The 27,284-nt window shown below is 32.9% G+C and overlaps 1 protein-coding gene and 1 long non-coding RNA gene across 6 annotated transcripts in view; one reads left to right on the top strand and one right to left on the bottom strand.

Annotated features, from left to right (window-relative positions):
- The window catches only part of FAR1 (fatty acyl-CoA reductase 1), a 112,663-nt gene extending 85,741 nt beyond the window's left edge, over window positions 1-26,922 (top strand). For 4 of the 5 annotated variants that reach the window (XM_077114059.1, XM_077114061.1, XM_077114060.1 and 1 more), the window contains 9 exons: window positions 3,399-3,578; window positions 5,757-5,934; window positions 6,927-6,971; window positions 7,126-7,244; window positions 8,166-8,233; window positions 9,708-9,879; window positions 13,984-14,113; window positions 21,707-21,834; window positions 24,045-26,922. In XM_077114059.1, coding sequence (XP_076970174.1) covers window positions 3,399-3,578; window positions 5,757-5,934; window positions 6,927-6,971; window positions 7,126-7,244; window positions 8,166-8,233; window positions 9,708-9,879; window positions 13,984-14,113; window positions 21,707-21,834; window positions 24,045-24,207 — 1,183 coding nt within the window. In that variant the 3' untranslated portion in view covers window positions 24,208-26,922. Of the gene's footprint in view, window positions 1-3,398; window positions 3,579-5,756; window positions 5,935-6,926; window positions 6,972-7,125; window positions 7,245-8,165; window positions 8,234-9,707; window positions 9,880-10,189; window positions 10,362-13,983; window positions 14,114-21,706; window positions 21,835-24,044 lie in introns of all 5 variants that reach the window. The other variant, XM_077114058.1, reaches the window with a different exon arrangement.
- LOC143644710 (uncharacterized) overlaps window positions 7,094-27,284 on the bottom strand; it is a 77,907-nt gene continuing 57,716 nt past the window's right edge. The window contains exons 3-4 of the long non-coding RNA XR_013156827.1: window positions 8,516-8,631; window positions 7,094-7,283 (exon numbers count right to left, since the gene is read on the bottom strand). This is a non-coding gene — a long non-coding RNA (uncharacterized LOC143644710). The remainder of the gene's footprint in view (window positions 7,284-8,515; window positions 8,632-27,284) is intronic.

Consider the following 27,284-nt stretch of genomic DNA (forward strand, 5'->3'; position numbering starts at 1 on the left):
TCCATTTTTTCTTCATAACAAAGAAAGGATTCACACAGCCTTATGAAATAGCATGGTTTCAAGAAAAAAAAGTGTATATAGATGCTGTCTGATTTTGGTCAAGTTGTATTGGCCTAAAGGGGAATTGAATGTTTTGGTTTTATACCAAGGAATATTAATTAGGACAAAACGCATCAAAGCAATCTTTATCAGGAAGACCAGAGTACTCTCAGGGAACTTTCTCCCTCTCTCTGTACCTACCTATGAAAGGGAAATCTTTTCATTATGTTTTTCTTCTTCTTCTAGCAATACAAGTATGGAAATGGTAGATACAGTATTGATCTTCTCTTCCTTGCATATTCACTGACCTAGCCTTACTCATTTATTTGAAATTATTGTTTTCTTTGAAGCAGTTTTAATGTATGTTGACTTCTGAGTGGTGATAGGATAGCATTAGATTTGGGCCAAATATTCTAAAATACTGTGGGTTGGCTTATAAATACATACTTGTAACACAGTTACTCTTTACAACCATTTTTTATGTTAACCCATGAATAAAAAATGATACAAATCCTTTACTGCCAGGGGAAAAAAATATCCAGATTTTGCTCCAATACTATGCCCAGTATTTTAGGGAGAAACCAAGATAATTTGCAGACAGATACTATTCTCAAAGCCCATGTACTCTAATAGAGGAGATAGGATATGCTTAAATAACTATAATAGAGGGTAGAAAATAAGGAATTACAAAAGGGCATACATTATGTATGGTGAGAGTTCAGAAGACAGAGCTCATTTGTGTTCAGATATGGGGAGTTCTTAAATCTTGAGATAGGAAAATAATGGGTATCGAGAATAGGAATGATAAAGAAGTACTGACTTGCAGAGCTTCATAGTGATAGTACTGGGGGCTGCAGTCATATCACAAGTAACTGAAACTCTGAGAAAACCAGAAAAAGGAAACTTGTAGCCAAAAGATTGTGTAAGAGAACCGCATTTTTTGCTCTCTATTTTTTCTTGTTGCATTACCCTGAAATGGAACCAGCTGCACAAAACTTTGTGTTGGTACATACAGCTAAATGCAGAGAGAAACCCCAGCTTTCAAAAAAAAGAAAGCAATACTGATGAAAGATAAGAGAAATGATATTGAGGGTCATATAAATGACCCTAAATAATTGATCATGGAATCAGCTCTGCTTTAAGTAGTAATGGAAGTGAAGATATAATAGGGCCGGCAAAGTTGAGAGTAAGAATATAGAAGGACAGAAAGTTTAGTCTGGAGGAAATTCATAGTAGAGAATTTCAGGGATGGAGCAATTCCATCTCTGTCCCATCTGTGTGATAAGACTCAGGTTGTGATATGAGTATGCTTTCAGAAAGAAATGGAAGTAAAAGTGAAGAGTGATGATTAGAAAAGATCAAGAAACTGTTGTTTAAGGGCATTGAATCTCAAATTTTAGAATTTTTTTTGCATGTGAATCTTAAGAATTATTGGAAAATATGATAAAAATAGATAATACCAGGCTGTACTTGCCTAATCCTGACCTTCTAGTTCTGGAATAATATCTCGGAATCCTCATTATCAATAAGAGCCATTGGCATTATTTAGTTGTTGGATCTTATAGAATCACTACCCTAGAATCAGTTTTGGAGAGGTTTTTTAAAGTTACAGATGCTTGGGTCCCCTACCCTAAAGTTGATTCATTGGTCCCTAGATGTCTGTATCTATATCTTAGTTAAAGGGGGTGGGGTGGGGCGGGAGTGGCAGCAATAATGATGAGATCTCATTTAGGCATTATTTCCTCAGAGGTGGAGGAAGGAGGAAAGTACAATTTCTATCAGAATCACCTAGGGAGTGTATTTTAAAATGTAGTTTCCCGGGCCTCATATTCAGACGTATTAAAAAATGTCTGTGGATGAACTACAGAAATCTGCATTTTAAATAGATTCCCAGGTGTCTATTATGCCAAGTTGAGAGCTCTGGTTTTGAGGTCTTAGAAGTGTTATTAACAGATAAGGAGAAAGATAAAATTTTTTGGCAATTCAAGTTGAGTTCTCGTCTTTTGAAGTGGTTTCTGTGTCTACATTAAAGGTAATTACAAAGCTTTGCTCATTTTTTATCCCCACTCCAATCAGTCTCACCAAAGTTGCATCTATAGCTCCTTATAACCAACATATGATGAGAGCATTATTTTTGTTTAGTACCAAATGTTTTCTAACCTAACATGTCAACGTCTCAGCCTGAAGTTCCATGAAGTAGAAATTGGATTGAGGTAAAATAGAGTGAGGTTATCTATCCTGACAGAGATATTAAGTTACTTATTTGGGCACAAAATGACTTGGGATGGGGGGAGGCAAGGTACCAGGAGTGTTCCTCTCAAGTTATTCCTTATTTACGGTGACCCAGAAACTCTATCACCATCCTCAAGATCCTGTAACAGAATCCTTTGTGTACTCTCCCAAAACATTATCCTCCCTACCCCCATTGTTTTGCAAATGCAAAAGAAAATAACACATTCTCTGATAGTCTAATGGACAGTAGCCTTTCTGTTAAATATCTTGCTGGATTTCCATTTGAACACATCATCTTTTTTCCCTCATTGAAAACAAGGAAAAAAAGTTATATCTATGATTATAATATCCCAACCCAATTTTTTCATGAAAAAAATTTTTCTTCTAATATGCTTTTACAGGTTCTCAAGTACTGTTAAATTGAAAGGAAAAATAAGACACAGGAATCTTTTTTTCTGATTCCTTGCTTCTGTTGACCCAGAAGTGGATGTCTTGTCCTCAGGGATGGGTAATAAAATAGTCATGGTCTACCTCTCTCAAATCAGTACCCTCTGCATCCCCATTATTTTGAATATGTAATAGACATCAAATACTACTTTAGAGTCAAGTGGTCAGAATTCTATCTGTAATTTTCTGGCCTTTTTAAAGAGTAGTTGGGTTTTTTCTTCTTAACAATTCTAAGCTTTTGGTATTATTAGATGATGCTTTTTATTGATTTTTTTGTGTACATATTTTTGTTTTCATAAAATTATTTACTTTGAATAAATTCTGAGAAAGAAATATATAAATCAAATGGATTTTGCATATGTTTCTTGTAACAAATGTAGCAGTTTTATTATAATATCACTTTGGATTTTTGTAAGGTAGTCTTAATGTTTACTGGATTAATTTGCTTGAAAAAGTGAAATAAACATTCTTACTTGATTATATATTATTGTAATTTAATGGTTCTGGATAGGTAAACCTCATATTGAAAGAAAATACCCAAAACCAGAGCTAAGGGTCAGCTATAAAGAAACAAAATTTCTGTCTGTCTGTCTCTACTTTTCTAATGAAAATAAGATTATTTAGTAGGTAAAATAAATGGCATAGCCTTTCATCTGTTTGTTGTTACTTTTTCTTTACAGAGATGCTGTTCAGTTAAATGTGATTGCTACGCGACAGCTTATTCTTCTTGCACAACAAATGAGGAATCTGGAAGTGTTCATGCATGTATCAACAGCATATGCATACTGCAATCGAAAACATATTGATGAAGTAGTCTATCCTCCCCCTGTGGATCCCAAGAAGCTGATTGATTCTTTAGAGTATGTTCATTTGAAATTTATGTACATTTGCTTTAATCCCCAAAATTTGAGTCTAGGTTATCTCTTTATCTCTTGGTCTATCCCAGTTTCTCTCTCTCAGTCTCTCTTTGTTTCTCTCTACATATGTTCACAAGTGCACACACATACAAACATGTGCATACATTTATCTCTTCCTTTATTCAATAAATAATAATGAGTAGCTATACTTTTTTATTGTATAGATTGATACTAAATAGCTGTTGATGAAATCAATATGGGGCTTTCACTTCTGAGCCGGTGTGATGGTTGGAGACTTGGAAAAAGGTTTCTGAATAATCCATTCATGATATTAGAGGCTCTGTTTTCTAGGGACTCCATTTTAGTATTCACGAAGTACCTAATATTAATGGAGACCAATAACTGCTTGTTTAATAGTGAGGTTCTAATTTATTATAGTATTATCCTTGTCTGTTTATTGCCAAATGGGTGTATCTATAGAGAGGCCTTTAAATTACAAGGGAGTCAGACGAATGATGGCCCTTGAATTCATATTTCTTCCTAGTATTGTTGTTTATCATCTTTCTGAGGGCTAGGAACCTATCAATTATTATTAGTACATTTAAAATATAATTATATTTGTAAAATGTATATGATGGGAGTAAGTGAAGAATGCTTATACCATGGTTCTCATTTGCTTCAGTGTTCTTAGCAAGTGAAACAAACAAAAAGTATCAGATAAAAAAAAATACATAAATGGGGACTTTTTTTCTTTTAATAGGCTACAATTATAGGAACATTTTAGTATTCATCATATCTTTACATATTTGTTAATCCTCATATAATATATTGGGGGACTTTTCCTCCTTTATTCTCTGTCTTCCTTTATTCTTTCTTCCCAGAGATTCTATTCACTTTCAACTCCTTAATTACTACTACCCCCACCCCACTTCCCCAATTGAATTCTCTTCTTCCCAAAAATGTTAATGTTCATAGCTCCTTCTCCTAACTTTCTCCTGAAAATAAGCATACAAATTCTTAAGGCTTTTCTGCTAATCAGTGTGAGGAAGCAGTCAGTGTAAAGCCCTGTAAATTCGTTACAGTGATAAGGTTTACTGGCTAAAGTCTCTCCTTGGTTTAAGCACTTACATATTTTTTTTTCCTTTTTATTTTTTGTCTTTTTTATATATTTATTTTTAATATCAATATCAATTATCCTTTTTTTTTTTTCAAAACTCAGTTCTACTGTGGAATTTTTCCTAAGTTGGGTGGCAACTTATCCATTAATTTAGTGTTCTTTTCTTTCCACACGCAAAAAGTGCTTCTATTTACATGTTGGAGAGTGAAAATATATCTTGATAATCTCCATTATATACTTCCTCATCAGTTAGTGTATATGTCGTATGATACAGTATATTGAGTCTGTTTATAGTATATTTAATAGTAAGGAAGGGTATCTGAAAGAAAGTATATAACATTGGAATCAGAAATTTAGACTAGGAAAGACTCCCTTTTATGTATGAACAGAGTGTACCTTTTCTTTAGAGGCACTGAGAGAATTGGAGGAGTTTTGTTACTTCATAGCGGGTTGCTAATTGAGTTTTTATAACTTGGTTCAATTACTGTTTACTATTTTTCAGTCTCACTAGTGAGAACATGTAGTTTTCAGTGCCTTACCTTCAATATTGAAATGAGTGGACTTTTGTATTAACTATAAATGTATGATAATTAGAAGTGTATATAATTTACATTTACTTTCTTTGGTTATATACAGATCTATAATTCTTAATCTGAAACTGTTGGGGCCAGATGTATTCTGGAATTTATTTGGACTTTGGGAAGGAAATATAATATAGCTACTGTGTAATATAAACTAACTATAACTAGATATGGGGTATCATCCCTGATCAAACACTAAGTGGTATTTAAAAAAGAGCATAAATCAGTTCATGTCAAGTTTTGCTATCTACCGTATGATTTATGAAAGGACTCAATTTTCAGAGCTTTTTGGATATAGGGATTGTGGACCTATAATTGATGTTTAATGAAAATAAGCATTTTTTTCCTTTTAAAGTTAGAGGTGTCACCAAATCATTTGATTCAAAGCAACAGATATGTTTGTATGTGCAAAGTACAGTTAAATGTTTATTTTTTAGTAAAACATTTGGAAATGTTTTTGCATGCAATTTCTTTGTTTGCCAGGTGGATGGATGATGGCCTAGTAAATGATATCACTCCAAAGTTGATAGGAGACAGACCTAATACATACATATACACAAAAGCATTGGCAGAATATGTTGTACAACAAGAAGGAGCAAAGCTAAATGTGGTGATTGTAAGGCCATCAATTGTTGGTGCCAGTTGGAAAGAACCTTTTCCGGTAAGTTGTTCGGAAATCTCGGTGAGTAATTAAATTTGGGAATTTTAAGTTACAGTTCTCTATCAGTGAGTTGGCAATTGTTAAAGAATATTTCTTGGACATGGCTTACTAAGGCAAAGCTGTTTTCTATTCATGGAAAGAGCTATTGGTTCTTTAGTTTTAATGTAATTCTGGGTGTTTAGAAATTCAGATCAACATTTAAAAAATCCTAATTAAAAATAAAATCAAAGGCCATGAACTTGTCTCAAGTCAAGGGAGATCATGCCTTATGAATTTTCTTTGTGATTGACAAGAAATTGGACTCTGTTGGCCTTTAAAACTACTTGCTTATTACTTTTCCTTGCAAAGGTGAAGGAAACAGAGATGAGACTATTGAGTCTTATTTTATTTCATTTGCTTTTTAGCTCCAAAAGAGACAGGCCTCCCTATGTAGATCACAAGCTAAGAACGATATGAGATTGCTATGAAAACTTGTCTTAAACAAACAACATGTGATGTTAATTGTGAATCCCTGGAATAAGAGAAAGCAGAGATATAAACCAATAGATAAACTGATTTAGTATAAAACCTGGTTTTCTATAATGGTATTTGCTTTGATGATTATTCTGTTTTCCTCTTACTCATTAATTCTGAGGATGATATACCATTTACCCCAATCTCAAGATATTGCATCATTAAATAGCACAGAATCAAACTTGAACCTGCTTAATTTATCGAAATCTTTGACGGGTATAAACTTTTTTTATTTATATTCTCTTTTCAGAGAACTAATGGAAGAGTAGGTAATCCTTTGAAAATGTTTGTACATAGTTTTTGTGATTCCAAATACGGAACTGGGGTGAAATATTCTGGCCTGAATCTATTTTCCAGTTTTTAGAAAACAACTACTAAAAGTATTTTTGAGGTTGTAGAGTTCAAATAATGTATCTATAGTTCCATATTTCCTTCTATGCTTTCCCTCATTTTTTTTTTTTTTTAATTTTTGGTATTAGGGATGGATTGATAACTTTAATGGACCAAGTGGTCTCTTTATTGCGGTAAGTAAGGTTTTTAATTTATTAAGTGTTACTTATATTTTTCTGTTTTCTGTATATCTATATACAGAAAAAAAGTGTATATATATATATATATATATATATGAACAAACTCTGGCTTATATATCTTAAGGTGTTGTTTTTAATTTCAACAAAGGCAGGGAAAGGAATTCTTCGAACAATGCGTGCCTCCAACAATGCCCTTGCAGATCTTGTTCCTGTAGATGTAGTTGTCAACACGAGTCTTGCGGCAGCCTGGTATTCCGGAGTTAATAGGTATATGAGGTGACAATGTCGCTTTTAAATGCATAGTAACTGAGAAGGGAAAGCAGAGATACTAACTAATGTTAATGAATCCCTTGGTCCTGGTATGGCCAAACCCATATATATATATAGGCAATATCACTTCCAACTGCAAGAGTTGATATATCACAGGCAATAGAAGTGGTCCCATCAGTGTAATTAAGAATTAACATTAATTCTCATGTACTAATTACAGAATGGACAAGTGTATTAGGGATTAAAGAAGAAAAAAAAGCTTCAGTTCCCAAGGATTTATTATTTTATCTGAACTAAGATTTGATATAAACTTGGCATGTATAAATAGCTGAAATTCACAGATAATGGTTTATATCAAACATTGCACACTAGAGCAGCTTTAATCAACCCATGATGTCCTTTTTTTAAAAGGAAATAGTAGCATTATAGATTAACTTAAACTATAAATTTCTCAATAATTTTTTTCTAGCTAATAATCTGCCCTTTTTTAAATGTCAATATTTTCTACCTAAAGAAAGAGGGATATGATTATATGAGTATATTGTTTTTGGCTAACAGGAATTTAATCTATAATTTTTTTTCTCAGTAAGAGCCTCTGAAAATGGGAGGGAGATAAGAGTTAAGATCATTTGTTGTTGTTTTTCTTAAATTTAAAAATAGGTACTCCTTCCAATGTAAGAAAGAGAAGTATAAAAAGAGTTTGTTTTTTCATGAATACTGTTTTTGGTAGGGGAGAGAAAGGGGATAGTTACAAATAGCCATTCATAAAAATTAATCATTTTAGGAGAAATTTTAAAATAATTAGTATAGAAAAGATACCCATCATCCTCATTTCTTCCTACTTGAATATTATATATGATTTATTAGATAAGTTTGGCCTTGTTTTATATTTCATTGCTTTGATCTTTGTCTTTGCAGACCAAGGAACATCATGGTGTATAATTGCACAACAGGCAGCACTAATCCTTTCCATTGGGGTGAAGTTGGTATGATTTTACCTATGTTTTTGACTGTTAGAATAAACCTTAAACAACTTAAAATTTTTACTGAGTTTCTATGTTAGAATACCCATGAGGCATTAGGACCACTGAGTTACCAATTTGTTCTTATTTTAGTTGTCATCTTAGAAATAATATCTACCAGCATTGCCTTGTGACCCTTAGTAATGTTTCATAAATTTAAAATATGCTGCCATATATTCCCACCTTACCCCATCCTTTTTTGACCCTTATTTTTTTGCTGCCATCTGCAGCAATCTTCATAGTTACCTGTGGCATAAAAACTATGCTTTCTTCTCCTCTCACCGGCACTCACAGTCTTGATGTTGCTTATCCATAGGCATTATCACTTTCAACTACAAAAGTTGATATGTCACAGGAGATAGCTAGTTGTCCCAAGAATAGTAATAAGAGAGGGAGTTAGGAAGTCGTATACATTTTGCAAGAATATTTTCTCTTTATTAATCTATTTAAATTCACAAATTCACAGTGAATAGTGTGTATATGTTAATAGTTCTAAAATAGGAATAATACAACTTTAAAGCTTATTGAGACTAAATCATTTTTAAATTATTGCTTGATGATTTGAAATTTAAAGTAAAATATATTTATGACACTGATTTATTAATAGGTCTGATTTTATTTCTAATTGAACATTTTTTGTTATCCTATGAAACAGTTTCTATTTTTCATGTCATTCTGACTTGGGGTTTTTCTGTGGGATTTTGATTTCAATTTAAAGATTGATCTTTCGAGCATATAAAAAAGAAACTTAGACCTAGGGTAATTCTAATTTTATGGTTATTTAAGATAGTATTTTTTAAAAGAATATTTGAAACACTTTAATAAGGCAGGTTTTTAGTAATCTTTAATTGTCTTGTAAAGTTTTGTAAAAATCAAATTGAGCATTATTTTTTAGTAAGTATCTCAATATACATTTCTGTTAAAGTATTAACATGGATAATATTAAGTTTAAGTGTTGACATGGCATAACCTAAATAAATTACAACAGAAGTTAATTTTGGGTTGTTTTAAGCTTGTTGATGTATGTTAATTTGAGCAACTTAATCATTCAAAAGCAAAGGATGATGATTTTCCTTTTCTAAGTAAGTACAGTAATAAGAGTCTGGAAAGAGGAACAGAAAGAAAGAAGCTATCATGAGAGGTAAAATATAGAAAGTGACATAGGTAAAACATTAAAAGGATTTTAAGAGTCAATTTTAGCAAAAATTCATTTACCTAATTAAAATTCATAAATAGTGTTAGTTCTAAAACCACTTGAGTTCAGCAGCCTAAAACCTATATTCTCTTAGCTACTATGAAGAGTAGAAAAAGTTTATTTTTTCAATGAGCGAACTCTAACATCTTTGGTAAAATATTTTGCGTGTAAAAACATGATTTTTTTTTCAAAACTTCATTACATGGTTATTATCAAAGCTGTTACACAACTTTTCTTCTTCAGAATACCATGTAATTTCCACTTTCAAGAGGAATCCTCTCGAACAGGCCTTCAGACGGCCCAATGTAAATCTAACCTCCAATCACCTTTTATATCATTACTGGATTGCTGTAAGCCATAAGGCCCCAGCATTCCTGTATGATATCTACCTCAGGATGACTGGAAGAAGCCCAAGGTAATGGTGACTAGCTCTGTCTTATCTGTTCCTCTGACTGTTGAACAACCCATGCTTACACTAAAATGCATATTAATTAACTTTGTATTTGTTTATGCTTATGATAAGGCTTAATGGCCTTTTGTGAATGAGAAGACTTTGAATTTAAGACTTTGTCAGAAAAGAAAAGGTAGTCTTGTAAGTCACTCTAATTTGTTCTACAGTTTGGCTGGTAAAGTATGGTCATGTCTTTAATTCTAGGTCTAACTTAGGGTATTTTTCTGAATAACAAATAATATTCAAAATGCTTTGACGCTTATTTTTCCTCCAGGATGTTATCTAAATCATTTCTTCAAGATGAATCCTTTAAACCAAGTGGTCAGGCACCCCAATTTAAAGTTCTATTCCAACAACCTATTGCTTCATTATTTGAAGGGTGTCACACATACAGTACCTGCATTATTGCTCGATCTGGCACTCAGGTTGACAGGTCAGAAACCGTGGTAAGAAGAATAGCAGTAAATACACTATGTATTGGTAAGGTGGTGGAAGCTTGCTGGAGAGACGAAAAGTCGCTAGCATGAGCTTTACCTTTAGAATTACTAACCTGTTTAATCACAATCACAATCAGGATGCCAGGACATTTCTTAGGAATTGGGGATATTTTGGGAAAATAACAGATCTCATTTTATTGGGCCACTGATCCTCCAGAATCCCATAATACAAGAAATGTCCAACATCAAGGTTGTCATTGTTATTATAAGCTGAAATTGAGCCCTTCTCCTCTTCCCCTTTAAAAACTAAGGGTAAGTTTTTATAGGGGGTTATGGGTAAAATGTTTTGCTTTAAGTGGATGGTGCAGTTTTTTATGAAAAATATTGGATGTTTCTAGAAAACTAATTACTTGAAATATTTCAGCTGCCCATTCAGCTTATAATATGGTCATTACCGTTGACTAATTTTTCAAATTGGGAATGATTTAGTTAAAAAAATAACAAATGGAAAACTTTCTGTTTTCTTATAGTTTCAACTTTTCTTCTTTTTTTTCTTATTGGACTCCCAAAAACTTAAATAAATCTCTCCTTCTGTCTTTACCACATAATTGCAGTGAATTGTACTATAAAAATATTTATTTTGTTTAACTACATTGGCATTACAGTGGAGCCTTTGATTGGAGAGTTCAGGATTTGAGTATTTATGTATAAAGAAGATGCTGATCCCAGAACTTCCATCAACTGCTCAAAAATAAAAGTGAGGTACCTGCCAGTTATAGTGTATCAGGATCTGAGTTACTTGTAGGGATTTTTGTGGGTTTGGTTGTACATGATGCTTCTAACCCTATGTGTTAAATATTGAAATATGTGAGATTGTTGATTTGAACAGCTTTAGAATTGGTAAAGAAATATTTAACAGAAAAAAGATACAAAGTGTATCAAAATTATTTTCAAATTTTTCTGGATTGATCTGTAAAATGTAGTGTTTGCCATTGATAGCATTCTTTTTTGTCTAGAAAGCAGACTTAAATTTATGAATGATGAAAGTACATGTTTTCTTGATATTAATAAGGTTTTTGTAGTTTAGGCAGAAAAATAACAACTGGGCCAAGAAATTAAAACAGGTTAAATAAATCACAATGCCTTACACAGAGAAAGGAAGTTTGATAAACTTAAAAAATGAGTCACTGGCCAAAGATCACAGATGTTTCAGAGTAGATGTTGCTGTATAACAAATCATCTCAAGCTTAGTGGTTTAAAATATAGTAATAGTCTTTTTATTATTTCTTTCACTTTATTATTTCTCTCCAGGTCAGGAATTCAGGAAAGGTTTGGCTGGAAAGTACTAGCTTGGTGTTTTTTATGTGCTTATGATCAGATGGTGTCTGCAACTGAAAGAATAGGGGAGTGGTGGTGGACACCCAGCCGGGTATTACTCTCCCTTCATATAGTCTGAGGATCTGTCTATATAGTCTGTTTGCCTGTACTGTGGCAGCCTTAGGGGAATTGACTGCTTACATAGTGGCTGAAGGCATCAAAGCAAGGTGGAAGCTACATTGCCTTTTCTGCCTAATTATGGAAATCATATAGCATCACTTTTACTTCATCTTTTAGTCACAAGCCAGCCCAGATTCAGGGAAAGGGAATATAGACCCCTGTCTCTCTAGAGAATGGTTGAAGTTGTGTTATAAATGAGCAAGTGGGATAGGAGATATTGTTCCATCACTTTTTCTGGCCTAGCCTCAGGAATCAAGTAGTATCACTTTCACCTTGTTTTGTTGGTTACAGGTGTCTTTTACCTCTTTATGGAAAGACAGTTAAGGTGACATTGTAGATGAGTATGTAGATTGGGAGATATCATTGTATCCATCTTTGGAAATTAATATCTGTCACAAATAGGAATCTTCAAGTAAGGAATCTCCTAACCTCAGGTTTGTCTTGCATGAGGTTTTCTAAGTATCACAACTAGGGTGGTCCTTGACCTCTGGGCACTTACAGTCTGAAAGCAAGAAGAGACATAAAGGTTTTTTTTATTTAGACAATTTTATAAATGTTAGGTATGGAGTTTTAAAATTTACTTTATTTAGTTTATCTCTTTCCTGAGCAAGGCACTGGGCTTTATACCATATATTGGGGGCCTTAATATAAAACTTGCTATATTTCTTGACATATTTATAAAAAGTACAAATCAGAGAACCGTTATATGGATTTCTGATTGTCATTGGAGACTAGTATGCATGATATTTTTACATGTAGAAGAGGTATAAATTATTCACTCTAGCATTTGAAATATAGCAGACATTTCTTCACTGTTTTAAAAGAACGTCTTTTAAAAAATGTCTCCATGGTCTTATTTTTTTACTTTTTAGTTTAAATCTCTCTAGCTTAACTTCTTTGATTCTGGTATTTTTTATACTTTCTCATCTGTGAACACTTTTACTTTCCAGGGCTCATTTGACAATGTTTGGAGACATATGTTTTTTATCACAATTGGGGAGGGTTCCAAGCTACCTGTACAGGCTAGCCCATACAACAAAACATCTGTACTTCCAAGGTTGAAAAACCCTGGACTAAGAAATCTTTAAGATCTTGCCCTACTGTAAAGGATTCACTGATGTTTCTATCATTTTCCCTGCCATTTCTAATGTGCCTCCCTATTTGGGTGGTTTCTAAATTAAATGTAATGCCAACCTTTGTTGTGAGAATAATAATGAAGTTCTTTTTAATTATTTCTCTATAAATAATTTTTCTGTTTATCAGAATCTGTTTTTCTTGGGGTATATATTTTGTTTCAAAGTTCTACCCTTTCTTACTTAAAATAGATAATCATTATATTGTATAGATGTTACCACTTGGGTTAGTGTTATGATATCAATGACTTTCAATGAGCCATGATAAATAAAATGACAGATTTGAAAATTAAGGCCCCACCCTTTTAAAAAGAAAAAAGTATCAAATTCTCTTATTTCTGTAAGGATGAATATTGGTGGGTATGGGGTGATGAAGTATTTGAATATCTATTTCAGAAAGTTTTCAGCATGAGTCATTGATTTCACAGCACATCCAGATGATCAAGAGTGACGCCAATCAGTGTTAAAGAGAAAGGTGTTATTCTTTAAGTAGAGTTTACTAAATGGCAAATGAATATTTCTGTATATTTTGCTTCAGTTATGCTGAAGAATTGGGATTATAATATAACACAATATGTTATGAATTCATAGAATATCTTAGTAATGCAGCTGAACTAAAATATTGTTTAAGGAACCAAAAAAAAAAAAAAAGGAAATAATGATTGAATTTATTTGCTTAATAGTATTCTGTGTGGAAAATTTGACCCTAAAATATTGAATTTCCTTTGAAAATTAATTTCATATATCAGTAGAACTCTGTTTAGGCAGTATTAAATTCATTTGCTGTTGCTTCAATTTTTTTTTGTTTATTTCTCTTTGGATTTATAAAGATTATTCCATGATACAGAAATATTCCCTGCTGTTTTGGTACACTTATTGAATTATACATTATAATTTTAATGTTTAGTGTCTATATTGGGGGAAACTGGTACCACGGGTGGTGGTAGGAGTTTTCCTAACCTGTGCAAAATATGAATCTGTTAATTCTTCTTATAATACAGGATGATGAGAGCAATAACTCGTCTTCACAGAGCTATGGTGTTTCTTGAATATTTCACAAGTAATTCTTGGGTTTGGAATACTGATAATGTCAATATGTTAATGAATCAGTTAAACCCTGAAGATAAAAAGGCAAGTATTTTCTGTTTTATATTATAAAATAAACAGCATACAGTTAAAAACCATTAGCAACCTGAAAAATAAATGAATGTTTTCCATAACAATTATGCCACAAGAAGATCAAGAATCTATTAATAGTCTGTTCATTACATCTTCCATTAAATGTTAATTATTTTAAATTGCTTTGTCTTAATATTTGCAGTGTAAGTATATGAGAGTGGCAAGAGTATTTTCGAGTCTGACTGAAATTTTTATTCTCTTTTTCTCCTTAACACTGGGTCCAAAGAGAATTTACCTCCCCACCTAATACTTTGTTTTTTACCCTGAGTTTTAAGAAAAATCTTCTCTAAAAATTATTTTTCATGTGTTTTGCTTTTTGCCATTCCATATTTATCCTTCTGCTAATTTGAAACTTCAAACTTTGTTCTTTTTTAAATTAACCTGGTTATTTTAACTGCATACCTATAACATCTTAAGTTAAGCAATTTCTATTGCCCCTTTCTTATTGATATTTAGGACCTTGAAGTGTTTTATCTATGACTACTATCCTTACAAACTTCTATTTGTCCATTACTTTAGTTTTTTATTTAAACCCCATAATTGAAAGTTATTATTTTGTTTGTTCAGTTTTTATTTAGATTTAACTACATATTTACCAGTGTATTTGCTCACTGTTCATTTTTGCATCTCAGATCTTCTCTTTAGGATCATTTTCTTTCTGCCTGAAATATTTATTACGGTTTAATAGGAGGTCTGTTAGTAATGAATTCTCAGCTTTTGATTGTCTGATATGTCTTTATTTCACCCTTGTTTTTGTAATAAGAATTTGGGGCATTAAAGATAATTTGCTTTTTGTGTTCTTTCTTATATTCTTGTTATTGAAAAGTTAGTTTAATTTGCTGTTCTTTTATAGATGATCTGTTATTCCTGGCTCTTTTTCAGGTTATCTCTTTATGTATGGTGTTTTGTGGTTCACTATAAATGTATATGGGTTTAATTTTTAATAATTTATCCTGCTTGGATTGACCTTCAAGTTCTGTGGGCTAGTCTAACAGCTTTGTCTAAACCATTAAATTGAATTTAGGGTTTCAGTTATTATCTTTGTTTTAGAAATGCTAATTAATTTTCAAATATTAAGTTTTTTGAAAATCACCTCTAGAAATTTCTAGAATTTTGTTTTTGAAACATGAGACACTTTAAATTTGTTTCTGGTAATTCACATTTTTAAAGGCTTTACAGCATCTGATTCTTCTGTGTGTTAGGTTGCATATTCATGGCACCTTTGTTTTTTAATTTTTTAAAGTTTTTATTGTTTAACTATGAGTTTATGTTACTTGAAATTTCTTGAGGAATTTTCTGAATCCTACACTGAAATTGCATTTTTCCAATCAGGATTTGCCTTTGCTTCTCCCAGTAGCTTTATGAACTTAAAAACCCAGTTTCACTTTAACATGTCTATTATGTTTTGAGCATAAATCAAATATGAATGAGTCTTAATTAATAGACTAGAGTTGGCTCATGATTTTAGTTTTTAAAAGAGATTGTTTCCCCATACTCCTAGTACTACATTTCTTCCTCTTCACACTCTTTTCTAAATTTAATGTTTTATTTAACCAATATGTCCAAAATATTAACATTTTTAGCAGGTAATCAGAATTTAAAATTTTTATGTTCTATTTCATACTGAGCTTTTGAAATCGAGCATGCGTTTTATACTATGTAGCACATCTGAATTTGGAGTAGCCACATTTCAAGTGCCTAAGAGGCATATGTGGCTTCTAAATTGGACATCACAGATATAATCCATTCTACTGATTCTGTATAACCAACAAATCATCCGACAGTTGCTTCTTTGTCCATTTCTGTGGTAGGTTTGCTTTTTTTTCATCTGTGCTCTGACAGTATAGCCTTTTGGTGTCTATCATTTTTGCAGGAATATTCTATAAGAATCTTCAACTTCTGATGTCCTAGGCCAGTCTTACTGCCTTTAGCCTTTAGAGCAGAAGGTTTAGGTCATGAGGGTCTTTCGGATACTTTCAGGCTTAAAGATTTGTGGCTGCTGATAATTCTTTGCTTTCCTCTTTTTTTAATCCTCATTATGTACAAATTTAATGAATTATTAGAAAGTGAGCCCCCAGATGAAGAAATTAAACATTATTCCAAAAGTCTCCCTCATGCCAATTTCTAATTACTATCTCTTCTCTTCTTCCCCAAGTGTAATAGCTGTCTTTAATACTAACAGTAAGTTGGTTTTTTACTTTATGTAAATGGCCTTTTATATAACTGGTATTTTGTCTGATTTCTTCCATTTAACATGATGTTCATTATATTATCCATGTTAATGAGTAGATGAATTCATTTACTTTCGTTAGTATAGTCCCTTACATGAAGATGCAGTTTGCTAATTCTGCTGTTAATAGTCACTTGAGTTATTTTCAGAACTATAGAAATAATTCTCCTGTGAACATTCTTGATGCCTGAAGATGTTGTCTTCTCATACTTTTAGTTTTGATTTTTATATTTAGGTATTTTATCCACTTTGAGTTAATTTTTGTGTATGGCATGAGGTAGGGGTCTACCTTCATTCTTTTGCATATGGCTATCCAGTTTTCCCAGTACTGTTTATGAGGAGGTTCTTCTCACACCATTCAGTGGATTTGGCACCCTTGTCAAAAATCAGTTGGCCATAGATGTAGGGTTTATTTTTGAACTCTCAGTTTGATTCCATTTAGGTTTAGGTGTCTGTTGTTGTGCCAGTACCATGCTGTTTTCATTAGCGTAGCTTTGTAGTAAATTTTAAAATTGGAAGTGTGAGTCCACCAACTTCATTCTGTTTTTTCAAGATGGTTTTGGCTGTTTGGGTCCATTACCCTTCCATATGAATTTCGTGATTGGCTCTTCTATTTCTGCAAAAAAAGCTGTTGGAATTTGGGATTTTGTTGAATCTATGAATTGCTTTAGGTAAAATTGACATCTTAGTAATATTCTATCTTCTATCCTGTGAACATGAAACGTCTTTCCATTTATTTAGGACTTTTATTTATTTTGGCAATGTTTTATAGTGGTCTGTGTATAAATCCTTGGATAAATGTATTCCTAGATGTTTGGTTCTTTAGTTGCTATGGTAAATGAGATTCTTTCTTAATTTCTTCATCAAATTGTATAGAGAAACTACTGCTTCTTGCATATTGATCTTGTACTCTACCACTTTGCTAAATTCATTATTCTAGTAGCTTTGTGGGTTTTTTAGGATCTTGTAGATATAGGATCGTGTCATCTGCAAATAGGGATAGTTTTACTTCTTCCTTCCCAATTTGGATGCTTTATATTTCTTTTCCTTGTCTAATTCCTCTTGCTACAACATCCACTACAGTGTTGACTAATAGTGGTAACAGTGTACGTGCTTGTCTTGTTTCTGATCTTAGTGGGAAGACTTTCATCAGTCTTTCACCATTGAGTTTAATGTTAGCTTTGGATTTTTCATATATACCCTTTATCATGTTGAGGAGGTTCTCTTCTATACCCAATTTTCTGTGTGGGTTTATTAAGAAGGGGTGTTGGATTTTGCCTTTTCTGCATCAATTGAGATGGTCATATGAGTTTTTTTTTTTCTTTCTTAATGTAGTGTTTTGCATGATTTAATTGATTTTTTTATGCTAAACGACCTTTCCCAAACTGAGATTAATCCTACTGAAATCACAGTGTATAATTTTTTGAATGTGCTGTTGTGTTTGGTTTGCTAGTATTTTCTTGAAGATTGTTGCATCTGTATTCACAAGGGTCTGTAATTTTCTTTGTGTGTGTGTGTATGTGTGATATCTTTATCTGGCTTTGGTGTTATGGTAAAGTTGCCCTCATAAAGTTAGTTAGGACAAGTTCCCTTCAACTGTTTTACTCTTATGCCTAGGTATGTGTATGTGTGTGTTTTCAATCTGACATCTCATCATTTTTGGAAAATTTCCAGCCATCATCTCCTAAGTTGATTCTGTATAATTTTCTTTCACCTTGACTCTGAAACTCCAGTTGCACATAATGTCTGATCATCTCATAGTGTCTCGTATGTTAACTTGAGTCTCCAGTTTAATGGGGCATTATTGTGTTTTCACATTTTAATGATTTATTTATGGTAGCTATTTTTTTTGAATTTTGACCTGTGTGAGTGCTCTCCTTCAGGACATAGCCATACAGTGACTTTGGAGAATAGATCCAGGCCATAGGGGCCTCCCTAACCTTTTCTGTGCATGTCTCTTTTCTTGGGCATGTGCGTGTGATTTTAGGATTACCTCTTTTACATGGATAAGTTATCTCCTTTTCCCAAGGAAATAATTTCCTTTCTGTAACTGCACTCTATCTCCTACAGCCAGCAATCCCTTCCCCTAGGCAGCACAGTTTGACTGCTCTACCACAACGTTCTTAGGTGAGTTCTGAGCTGCCTTCTACATGTAGGGCAGGTTCTGGAACAGCAGGACCCTCAAGCCATCACCACACAGATTGGACCAGATACATGTCCCAGTATTTGCATAAGGTTTAATCTGCTCCTTCTGACAACAGAACCAGGGACATGCACTGGCTATGCTGGCCACATCGATGAGGGGTGGTGGGAAGAATCAACCAGTGTGTCACAAGATCCTCCTGCTTTTAAGTGGTTGTTTTATTGATTCAGCGTTCACCCTGTTACTGCAGTCCTTTAACTATTTCTGGAGTTATTAGAAAGATGTATCTGCCAGTTCTTGGTGTTGTTCAGATCTTCAATACCTCATTTCAGCACTTGCAGCTCAGCCCAGGCCTTTGGAGATGCAGAAAAGAATCACCCCGGGGAAAGTTGTTGGAACCCAGAGGCCTGGAGAGAAGGCCAGCAGAGATCATCGCCTTGTGCCTTCCCACATAAGAAAGAACTTCAGTTGAAAATTAGCTGCCTTTCCTTTGAAGAACTATATGCTAACTAAATAAATCCCTTTTTATTGAAAACCAATCCATCTCTGGTGTGTTGCATTCCAGCAACTAGCAAACTAGAATGATCCTTTTAATTTGTCTTGAAATCATTTGTTGCACACTAAACTTTTAAATGTTTTAAAGTGCTAACTGTGGGATATGGTCCCTGAGCTGTTCCTTCAATTTGTATCCAGCTAGTGATATGAGAGAGAGTTATATGAGTGCCAGGAGCTAACAGAAACAAAAAAACGTAAGCATCAAAAAACACCCTTCATAGTCTTTACAAACTGGCTTTGCATTACTTTGTGCTCTCCTTCAGAGTTGAAAAGATCAGCCTGAAGTGAATGCAAAGTGCTGGGCCTTCCCTGTCTTTTCTAAACCTGCATTTCTTTTAGGCTTGTGCTTGCTCCCTGGCCTTAGGAATTCCCCTTACAGGAATCTGAATGCCTCCCTTTACTTTCTATGAAACAAGCTTTCTTTTATCTTTTTCTTTTTTGCCTTCCTTTAGTATTTAAAAATAATTCCATATTTTCCTGTCTATATTAGTTTCATGGAAATACATGTTTTTTTATTGTTTCAGTAGGTTACTCTAGAAAGTACAGCATCCTTTCTATCTTTTCTCAAACAGTGCGAGAACAAGGACCAACACTTAGTTTCTCCTGTTCTCGAAGAATTTAATTTTCTATATATGTTAAACCTTCACAAGCCATTGTTCTTTTTCCAGTCTGTTTAGTGGTACTTGCTTACATTAACTAGTGTATTTGCCCTTTTATTGCTCTTTATTTCTCCTTCTGTCTCCACATTTCCATCTGGAATCATTTTCCTTACACTTGCAGAATGCTCTCTAGCAGATTTCCTCTACTGTTTATCTTCGGTGGGTTTCAATTTGACTCAGTTCTTATTCTTCTGGAAATATCTTTATTTTACCTTTATTTTCCAAAGATATTTATCTTGTATAGAATTCTAGCTTAATTTTATATTGTTTAGGCACTTGGTAGGCATCTATTCATTGTCTTTTGACTTCCCTTACTTCTGTTTAAGATCAGCTATCAATTTAATAGTTGTTCCTTTGGAGGTAATTTTTTTTACTTTAAAATTTTTCTCTAACTTTCATTTGTTTTACTCTTATGCCTAGGTATGTATATGTGTGTTTTTTTAATCTGTGCTTTGACATCTCATCATTTTTGGAAAATTTCCAGCCATCATCTTTTGTATAATTTTCTTTCACTCTGCGTCTGGAACTCCAATTACACATAATGTACGGTCATCTCATAGTGTTTCTTATGTTAACTTGGGTCTCCAGTTTAATGGGTTGTTATTATTATGTTTTCACATTTTAATGATTTATTTATGGTAGCTATTTTTATTTTTTGTCTAGAACCTGTTTTCTGATAAGTCATGGTATATAGTAAATAATCTGTTACTTCAAATGCAAGTAACTTTGTGTGCTGATGAGCACTGAGTGGTGCTTAACCTTTTTATTTTCCACAAAGTAGCATTTCTGTAAGGCTTTCTCTTCTGGATTTATCTCTGTTTTCCATCAAATGGCCTAGTCACTTATCTGAACTCCTAAGACAGCTTTCATAACACAACCTTTCTGTTGATGTCGAAAATATTCTTCAGGAACTATTAATCTGTGCACTATGTGGGATGTATTGAGGAAAGAGAGACAGTGGATAGAAAGGAACTGAAAAGAAATATATTAGTGCTTACATAGAGTAGTGAGGAATACATGGAACTGGGTGTTTAGACAGTGGGAATTTTGTCAGTTTTGAAAATGATACAGGCTTCTTTTTCCTTACATTTAACACACTTCAGATACTGATGTGAATTTTTAGATTATCTTCTCAAATATTTCTGTTTAATGGAGAGTGTGAAATAACGATAGGGACTTTTTTGTGACAAATCTGTTCTAGTTTGCTAGCTGCTGGAATGCAATATACCAGAAACAGAATGGCTTTTAAAAAGGGAAATTTAATAAGTTGCTAGTTTACAGTTCCAAGGCCAAGGAAACGTCCCAATTAAAGCAAGTCTATAGAATGTTCCATCAAATGCATCCAGGGGAAGATACCTTGGTTTAAGAAGGCTGAGGAAGTTCAGGGTCCCTCTCTCAGCTGGAAAGGCACATGGTGAACATGGCGTCATCTGCTAGCTTTCTCTCCTGGCTTCCTCATTCATGAAGCTCCCAGGGAGGCGTTTTCCTTCTTCATCTCCAAAGGTCCCTGGCTCGTGGACTCTGCTTTGTGGTGCTACAGCATTCTCTGCTCTCTCTGAATCTCCCATTCTCCAAAATGTTTCCTCTTTTATAGGACTTCAGAAACTAATCAAGCCCACCCAAATGGATGGAGACACATCTCCCCTAATCCAGTTTAACAACCACTCTTGATTGGGTTACATCTCCAGGGAGGTGATCTAATTACATACAGTATTGAATAGGAATTATTCTGCCTTTACAAAATGGGGTTTAGATTAAAACATGGTTTTTCTAGAGGACTTACATCATTTCAAACCAGCACACTAACATTAAGATTGAATATAAAAGTTAAAATAATATTTAAACATTTTGTTATTACATCTTTTGAAATTGACCTTTAGAAAAAAAAAAGAATGTTTTTATATTTGTGCTAAAAATTGCTCAAGAAAGTTACCAATATATATTTTGTGTTAATGTAGACATTCAATATTGATGTACGGCAGTTACATTGGGCAGAATACATAGAGAACTACTGTATGGGAACTAAGAAATATGTATTGAATGAAGAAATGTCTGGCCTCCCTGCAGCTAGAAAACATCTGAACAAGTAAGTTTTACATGGGTTTGAATTTTCTTGTCCTGCTTATGAAATATTTCAGTTTTTTAATATGATAGTTTATTGAAAGAAAGATATTGCTAATGTATTTATTGTATTTAGGAAAAAAGAGTTTGCTTTTGAACTGGACCTAGTAGTATAATTTTAACTTTAAATTGTTGAAAGTTACTATCTTCTTCAACTTATATTACTCCTTGCTATGAATTTCACACGGAATTGAGTTTTAAAAATCACTATTACACTCCCTTTTGTTACTACTGAAAAATTAAAGATAAGAGAAAAAAGTATATTTTAACCTGGAAATAAAGTACTCAATACTGTTGGAAAAGGAGGAAATACATGAATACATCTTTCAGCTTTGAATTCTATCTTTGTTTATAAAATAGAGTTCAATCCTTTCATTAGTGTTATAGTTTCTGGACATGTACCATAAAGTGGGTTGGTTAACAACAAGAATTTTAATGCTTCATGGTCAGAGGCTAGAAGGCTTGCTTCCTCCTGTAATTGGTATCATTTAGATGTCTGGCAGTCCTTGTGGTTCCTTGCCTTTTCTGTCTCAGGATGATATCGTCTCCATTCACTTCTGATTTTATTGATTTCTAGCTCTAATTCTCCACATGGCTTTCTCTTCATAAAGCCTCCGGTAGCAGGATTAAGGCCCGACTTCATTCAGTTGAACCACACCTAACCTAAAAATAACCCTTTTTTTTTTTTTTAATCTGTACACAGGAATGGATTAAAAACATGTATTTTTTGGGTCCATAAGTAAAACTACCAAAGTAGTCTCTTTGTAAAAGTAATACGTTTCAGATTGTTTTGTTTTTCAAAAAAAGGTCAGAAAATGAAAGGGAAAAAAATCACTGACAACTCACCATTCAGAGATGGAGATATTTTAGTAATAATCTTTTTTGAAGACTTTTATATTATGTTTCTCTGTGAGGCTTTGCAGAGTCAACTGTTGTTATGAATAAATGAGGAAACGAGGACTAGGAAAGTTGTGTTTGCTTAGCTCATATTGTATTAAGTAGGAAAGCAAACTATACTGATCTTTGGCTCCTAATTCAGTACTCTTTTTCTCTTCACCCATTGTTCACATATTGCCATACTACCTCACAATGAAGTTAATGGAATTTATATAACATTATTATATATCTTGAAGATTTGTCTTCCTTTCAAACACTATCAAAAATATTTTGGAAAAAAAAAAGTATTTTGTCCCCTCTCCAGAACATCAACTAGTTCCACCCCCCATCCCATATTATTGATAGCCCTTTCCAACATGAAAAAATTAGAATAGGCATAGCCAAAATACCCATAAAGTTTGGGAGAAGGATCAAAGAAGAAGGTGGAATTACAACACAAAAGGTAGGATTTAACACATGAGTATGACTGTTGAATCATTATATTGATTTCTTTTAGTCTCCAGTATCTTGGAGCAGCTAGAAGAAAAATCCCGTAATTGTGGAACTATAGCCCATACCAAACTCTGAAATCTATAACAAATTGTTGTGGTTGCTTTGAAATTCTTGCCTTATTGTATATGTGTTATTGTTCACAATTAAAAAAAGTTTTTTGAAACATAAGTAAGGTACTGTACATGTTACTCTTTGAGACTGGGAAGGTCCTCTTTTATAGAGCCAGTGCCATGTTTCATTCTTGGGTGAGGACTTGTCCAGGTGGCCTTTGATCCTATCAGCTGTAACTGAAGAAGTAGGTCACTAGTCTGACAGTTTATAAGCAGCTAAGGGTGTCAAAATTGTTTACTGTGTTTTGTCTATGCTGTGATATGTATAATAAACCAGTGATTTTTTTTCTCGTTATGTTAGGTAGGAAACCCCAGAAGTGCAAGAAGCATATTTGTTTTACCTGCATTATGCTTGAGGCCTAGCACAGTACCGGGCACGCAGAGAATGCTTAATATTGGTTATAAATAAGTTTGCATACCAAACATATTGTGAAGTTCATTGTTAATATTGGTTACATGTTTAATATACTACCATCCAGGATTTACAAAGTTGGGTCCATTTGATTTTGCTAACTTTCTAACTTAGGGACTTCTAGTTAGTATAGTTTTTAAATAAGTTTCAAATCAATTTGGATTTGACCTATGGTTAGATTAAAAACAGCATTAATTAGCTGCCATCCAACAATATTTTGTCCTAGAAAAAATTGTCTGACATAACTCTTGGTTTGCTTTCCAGGTTGAGGAACATACGTTATGGTTTTAATACCATCCTTGTGATCCTGATCTGGCGTGTTTTTATTGCAAGATCACAAATGGCAAGAAATATTTGGTACTTTGTGGTTAGTCTGTGTTACAAATTTCTTTCATACTTCCGAGCATCCAGCACAATGAGATACTGAAGACAAGAATTTAGCATTAGAACGTCTATGCATATGGTGGTCTAAATGCACAAAATGTAAAATGTGCTTAAGTCATCTCACTTTTTGTCAAGACATTAAACCATCTTAGATCTGAGTGTGGAGTAAATTATGGTACATTTTATGTAACAGTTTAATGTTTATGCTCAGAAAAGCCTAGCGAACACACTGTGGTATGCCAACTAAAATCTGTAATAGCCACAAACCCATGGCTTGCCATTTTGATCCTGGGGGAAAGGGGTGGGTGAGGTTAGGAATGGGGAAATAGGAACACTGACCAGTATAACTGTGCAATTCTGGTACCTATTAATTTAATATGCCTTAACACATAATGAACTTCTAAATCTAATATTCAGTACAACAGAAAGCATTTATTTGAACAGGAGTACTAGCTCAGTTAGTAGATAATTGATTCTTCAGTGTTTAATTTTTTCCAGAAGTTGAAGTAGGTTTTACTTTTGTTAAAATTATAGCAAATGGTTTTCACATCATTCTGTCAGTTACTGAGTGGTCTCAAACATAAGGACATGCTCTTATTCTTCTTTTTCTCATTAAAGTTATGCTATAGATCATTTTTCTATAAGCAATTAATTGCTTTCATAATCTGAAGGCTACATTATTCTAATGACTACTGCATCTAAATGGGTTTGAGAATCCATATGAACTTATGCTATGTGTTTTTTTGAAGGAAAGTGAAAGCAAATTCAATAAAATGTTTAGTGTTAAAAAGAATAGAAAGAAATTTTTCTTGTCCATAGTATGGTCAAATAAAGATCAGTCCTTTGAGATTTTGTTCATGTTTTCAAACAGGAGAATTTCTTGAGACTGGTTGGAAAGGTGGGGAGGGGTTCACCATACCTTTGCTCTCCTCCTTTATAAAATTTATTCATAGAACTTTAAAAAGGCTTGACTGACTTTCCAATGAAAGTGCATTATTATTGGGAAAATGTATTTTCAGGTAGTAATAACATTAAGAAGATGTTCTCATGTGTGTATAAACACATACAAATTTTTAATCTTGAAAGCTGAATTCCTTCAAGAAAAATAAAATAATGTGTATGAAATTAAATAAAGGACTTTATTTACATACCACATAAAGTAGCAAACTGTTGAGTGTCTGAAGATGCCATCTCTTTTTTTCTGCATGTAGTTTTAGCTTTAGAAAGAAATGCATTATAGATAGAAATAATAGCAAGAAATTTGATGTGTATTTTAATGATACGTTATAATTCCCTTTAAGTCTCCTTACTGTTTTAACATACATTTGTTTTAACATTCTTCAGCAGAATACGGTTCTGATTAAGCTGATCAAGTTGTATTATATATAAATCATCAGCTGTGTGTCTGGAATATGTTTAAAAAGGTCATTTCACAATACAAAAAGTTAATTCTTTGTCAATTTAAATGCAGTGTTCAAGAAGTTTATTTTATTATCGTTGTGATAAAACTAAACGTAAAGAAAATCACCTTCTTCCATGCAGGTGTATAATCTTCAAAAGGAAAAAGCTTCCATGTTGAAGCCAGATTTTCTGCAGTAAAACTTTTAAGCATTATTATTATTTTTTTTAAAGGACATATGTATATAAATAAATATACATGTATATTCTTTGGAATGATACTAAAGTCTCTGGTCTAGGACCATACCTTGTGTAAGGTATGAGAGACTATGACAGTGTCTAAAAATGGAATAAATGATGATGCCTTTGATTTAAAGTGCCCCATGTAGCTAACTATAGATGCTGTATATATTGATTACCCCATCTCTTCAAATATATTTCCATAATGTGTTGAAAATATGCTAACATTTCTATATTTTTATACTTCCGCCAAATATACCTAGAATCACAAGCATTGTCTTTGTATCTTGCAGAAGAATCAGGTACAATTTCAACAGGTTTATGAAGTGCATAAGGAGTGTATATCTTCTAAACTGTTACGTTTTTCTGATAATTTAACTTTTAAAGAAATGCCAATTGGAATCCTGAGGCCACTGCATTAATTTTGTATGTTTGTTTAGAATTCTATTTTCAAAATGTTGGTGAATAAATTAAATAGGTAGCATTCTAGAATTTAGGATTCTAAAATCAGTATAAAGAGTCTGTAGATTGTTAATCCCCACCAACTACACTTTAAGCTTAAAATAAAAGCTTAAAGCTTTTGGAAATAATTTCTGTGTGGAATTTGCTAGATGTGGTTTTTAGTTCAATGTTTGATTATATATTCTACACAAACATTATTTAACAGGATAGCCTATTAAATAAATTTAATATTTCCTTTAACTCATTTTATAAAACTATAATCTAAAACATTTGGGACTTTTTGCCTTATTCATTTTTTAACCCTTATAATTCTGGCATATGCATTTTTCAATTGTGAGGTTGTTGTGCTATGTAATAGGTCCTAAAACTCAGCACAGAAAAGTGCTGCAATACATTCTTGGCTTCAAGATAGTATAAAATAAACATTCTTTGAATATGTGTAATAAATTTTGGAGCAGGGAGGAAAAAGTCTTCTCTCCTTTTTTGTGTGTGTGTGTGTGTTTGCAGGAACTGATTTCAGGATTTTTTGTTTTTGTTTTAAATGTAAATTGATCATCTTTTATAACAATTAAATAGAAGCATTATTGGGTGCCTTTGTTTGTAAACCAAAAAGTAATAAATGAATCCCTATATTTCCACTATAGTTTTTATTGTATTTTTGCATTCTGAAAATTATCCATGAGATAATGTTGTTAGAATTACATGAGAAGCCCTCACTTACACTTCATGTGTTTTAAAGTGTACTCATTAATTTGTGTATCCTAATTTTATTTAATTTTAATTCTCAAATAACATTTCAGGACAAACATATAGGCAGGATAAATACATTTTGTTAGAGTATTATTTTTATGTATTAGCTAGAATAAGGTGGTTTTCATTTTTTAAAAACAGTATGGACCGAACTTCAGGGTGTCTTCAGCTGTTCTCCTTCACATTGAATACTATTACTTTAATTTATAGGCATAGTTGCAGTAATTTACCTGTCTGTTGGTAAGTAAAAGGGCTTATTCATTAATAATA

The sequence above is a fragment of the Tamandua tetradactyla genome, chromosome 8 (genome assembly GCF_023851605.1).
Source record: "Tamandua tetradactyla isolate mTamTet1 chromosome 8, mTamTet1.pri, whole genome shotgun sequence".
Classification (NCBI taxonomy): Eukaryota; Metazoa; Chordata; class Mammalia; order Pilosa; family Myrmecophagidae; genus Tamandua; species Tamandua tetradactyla.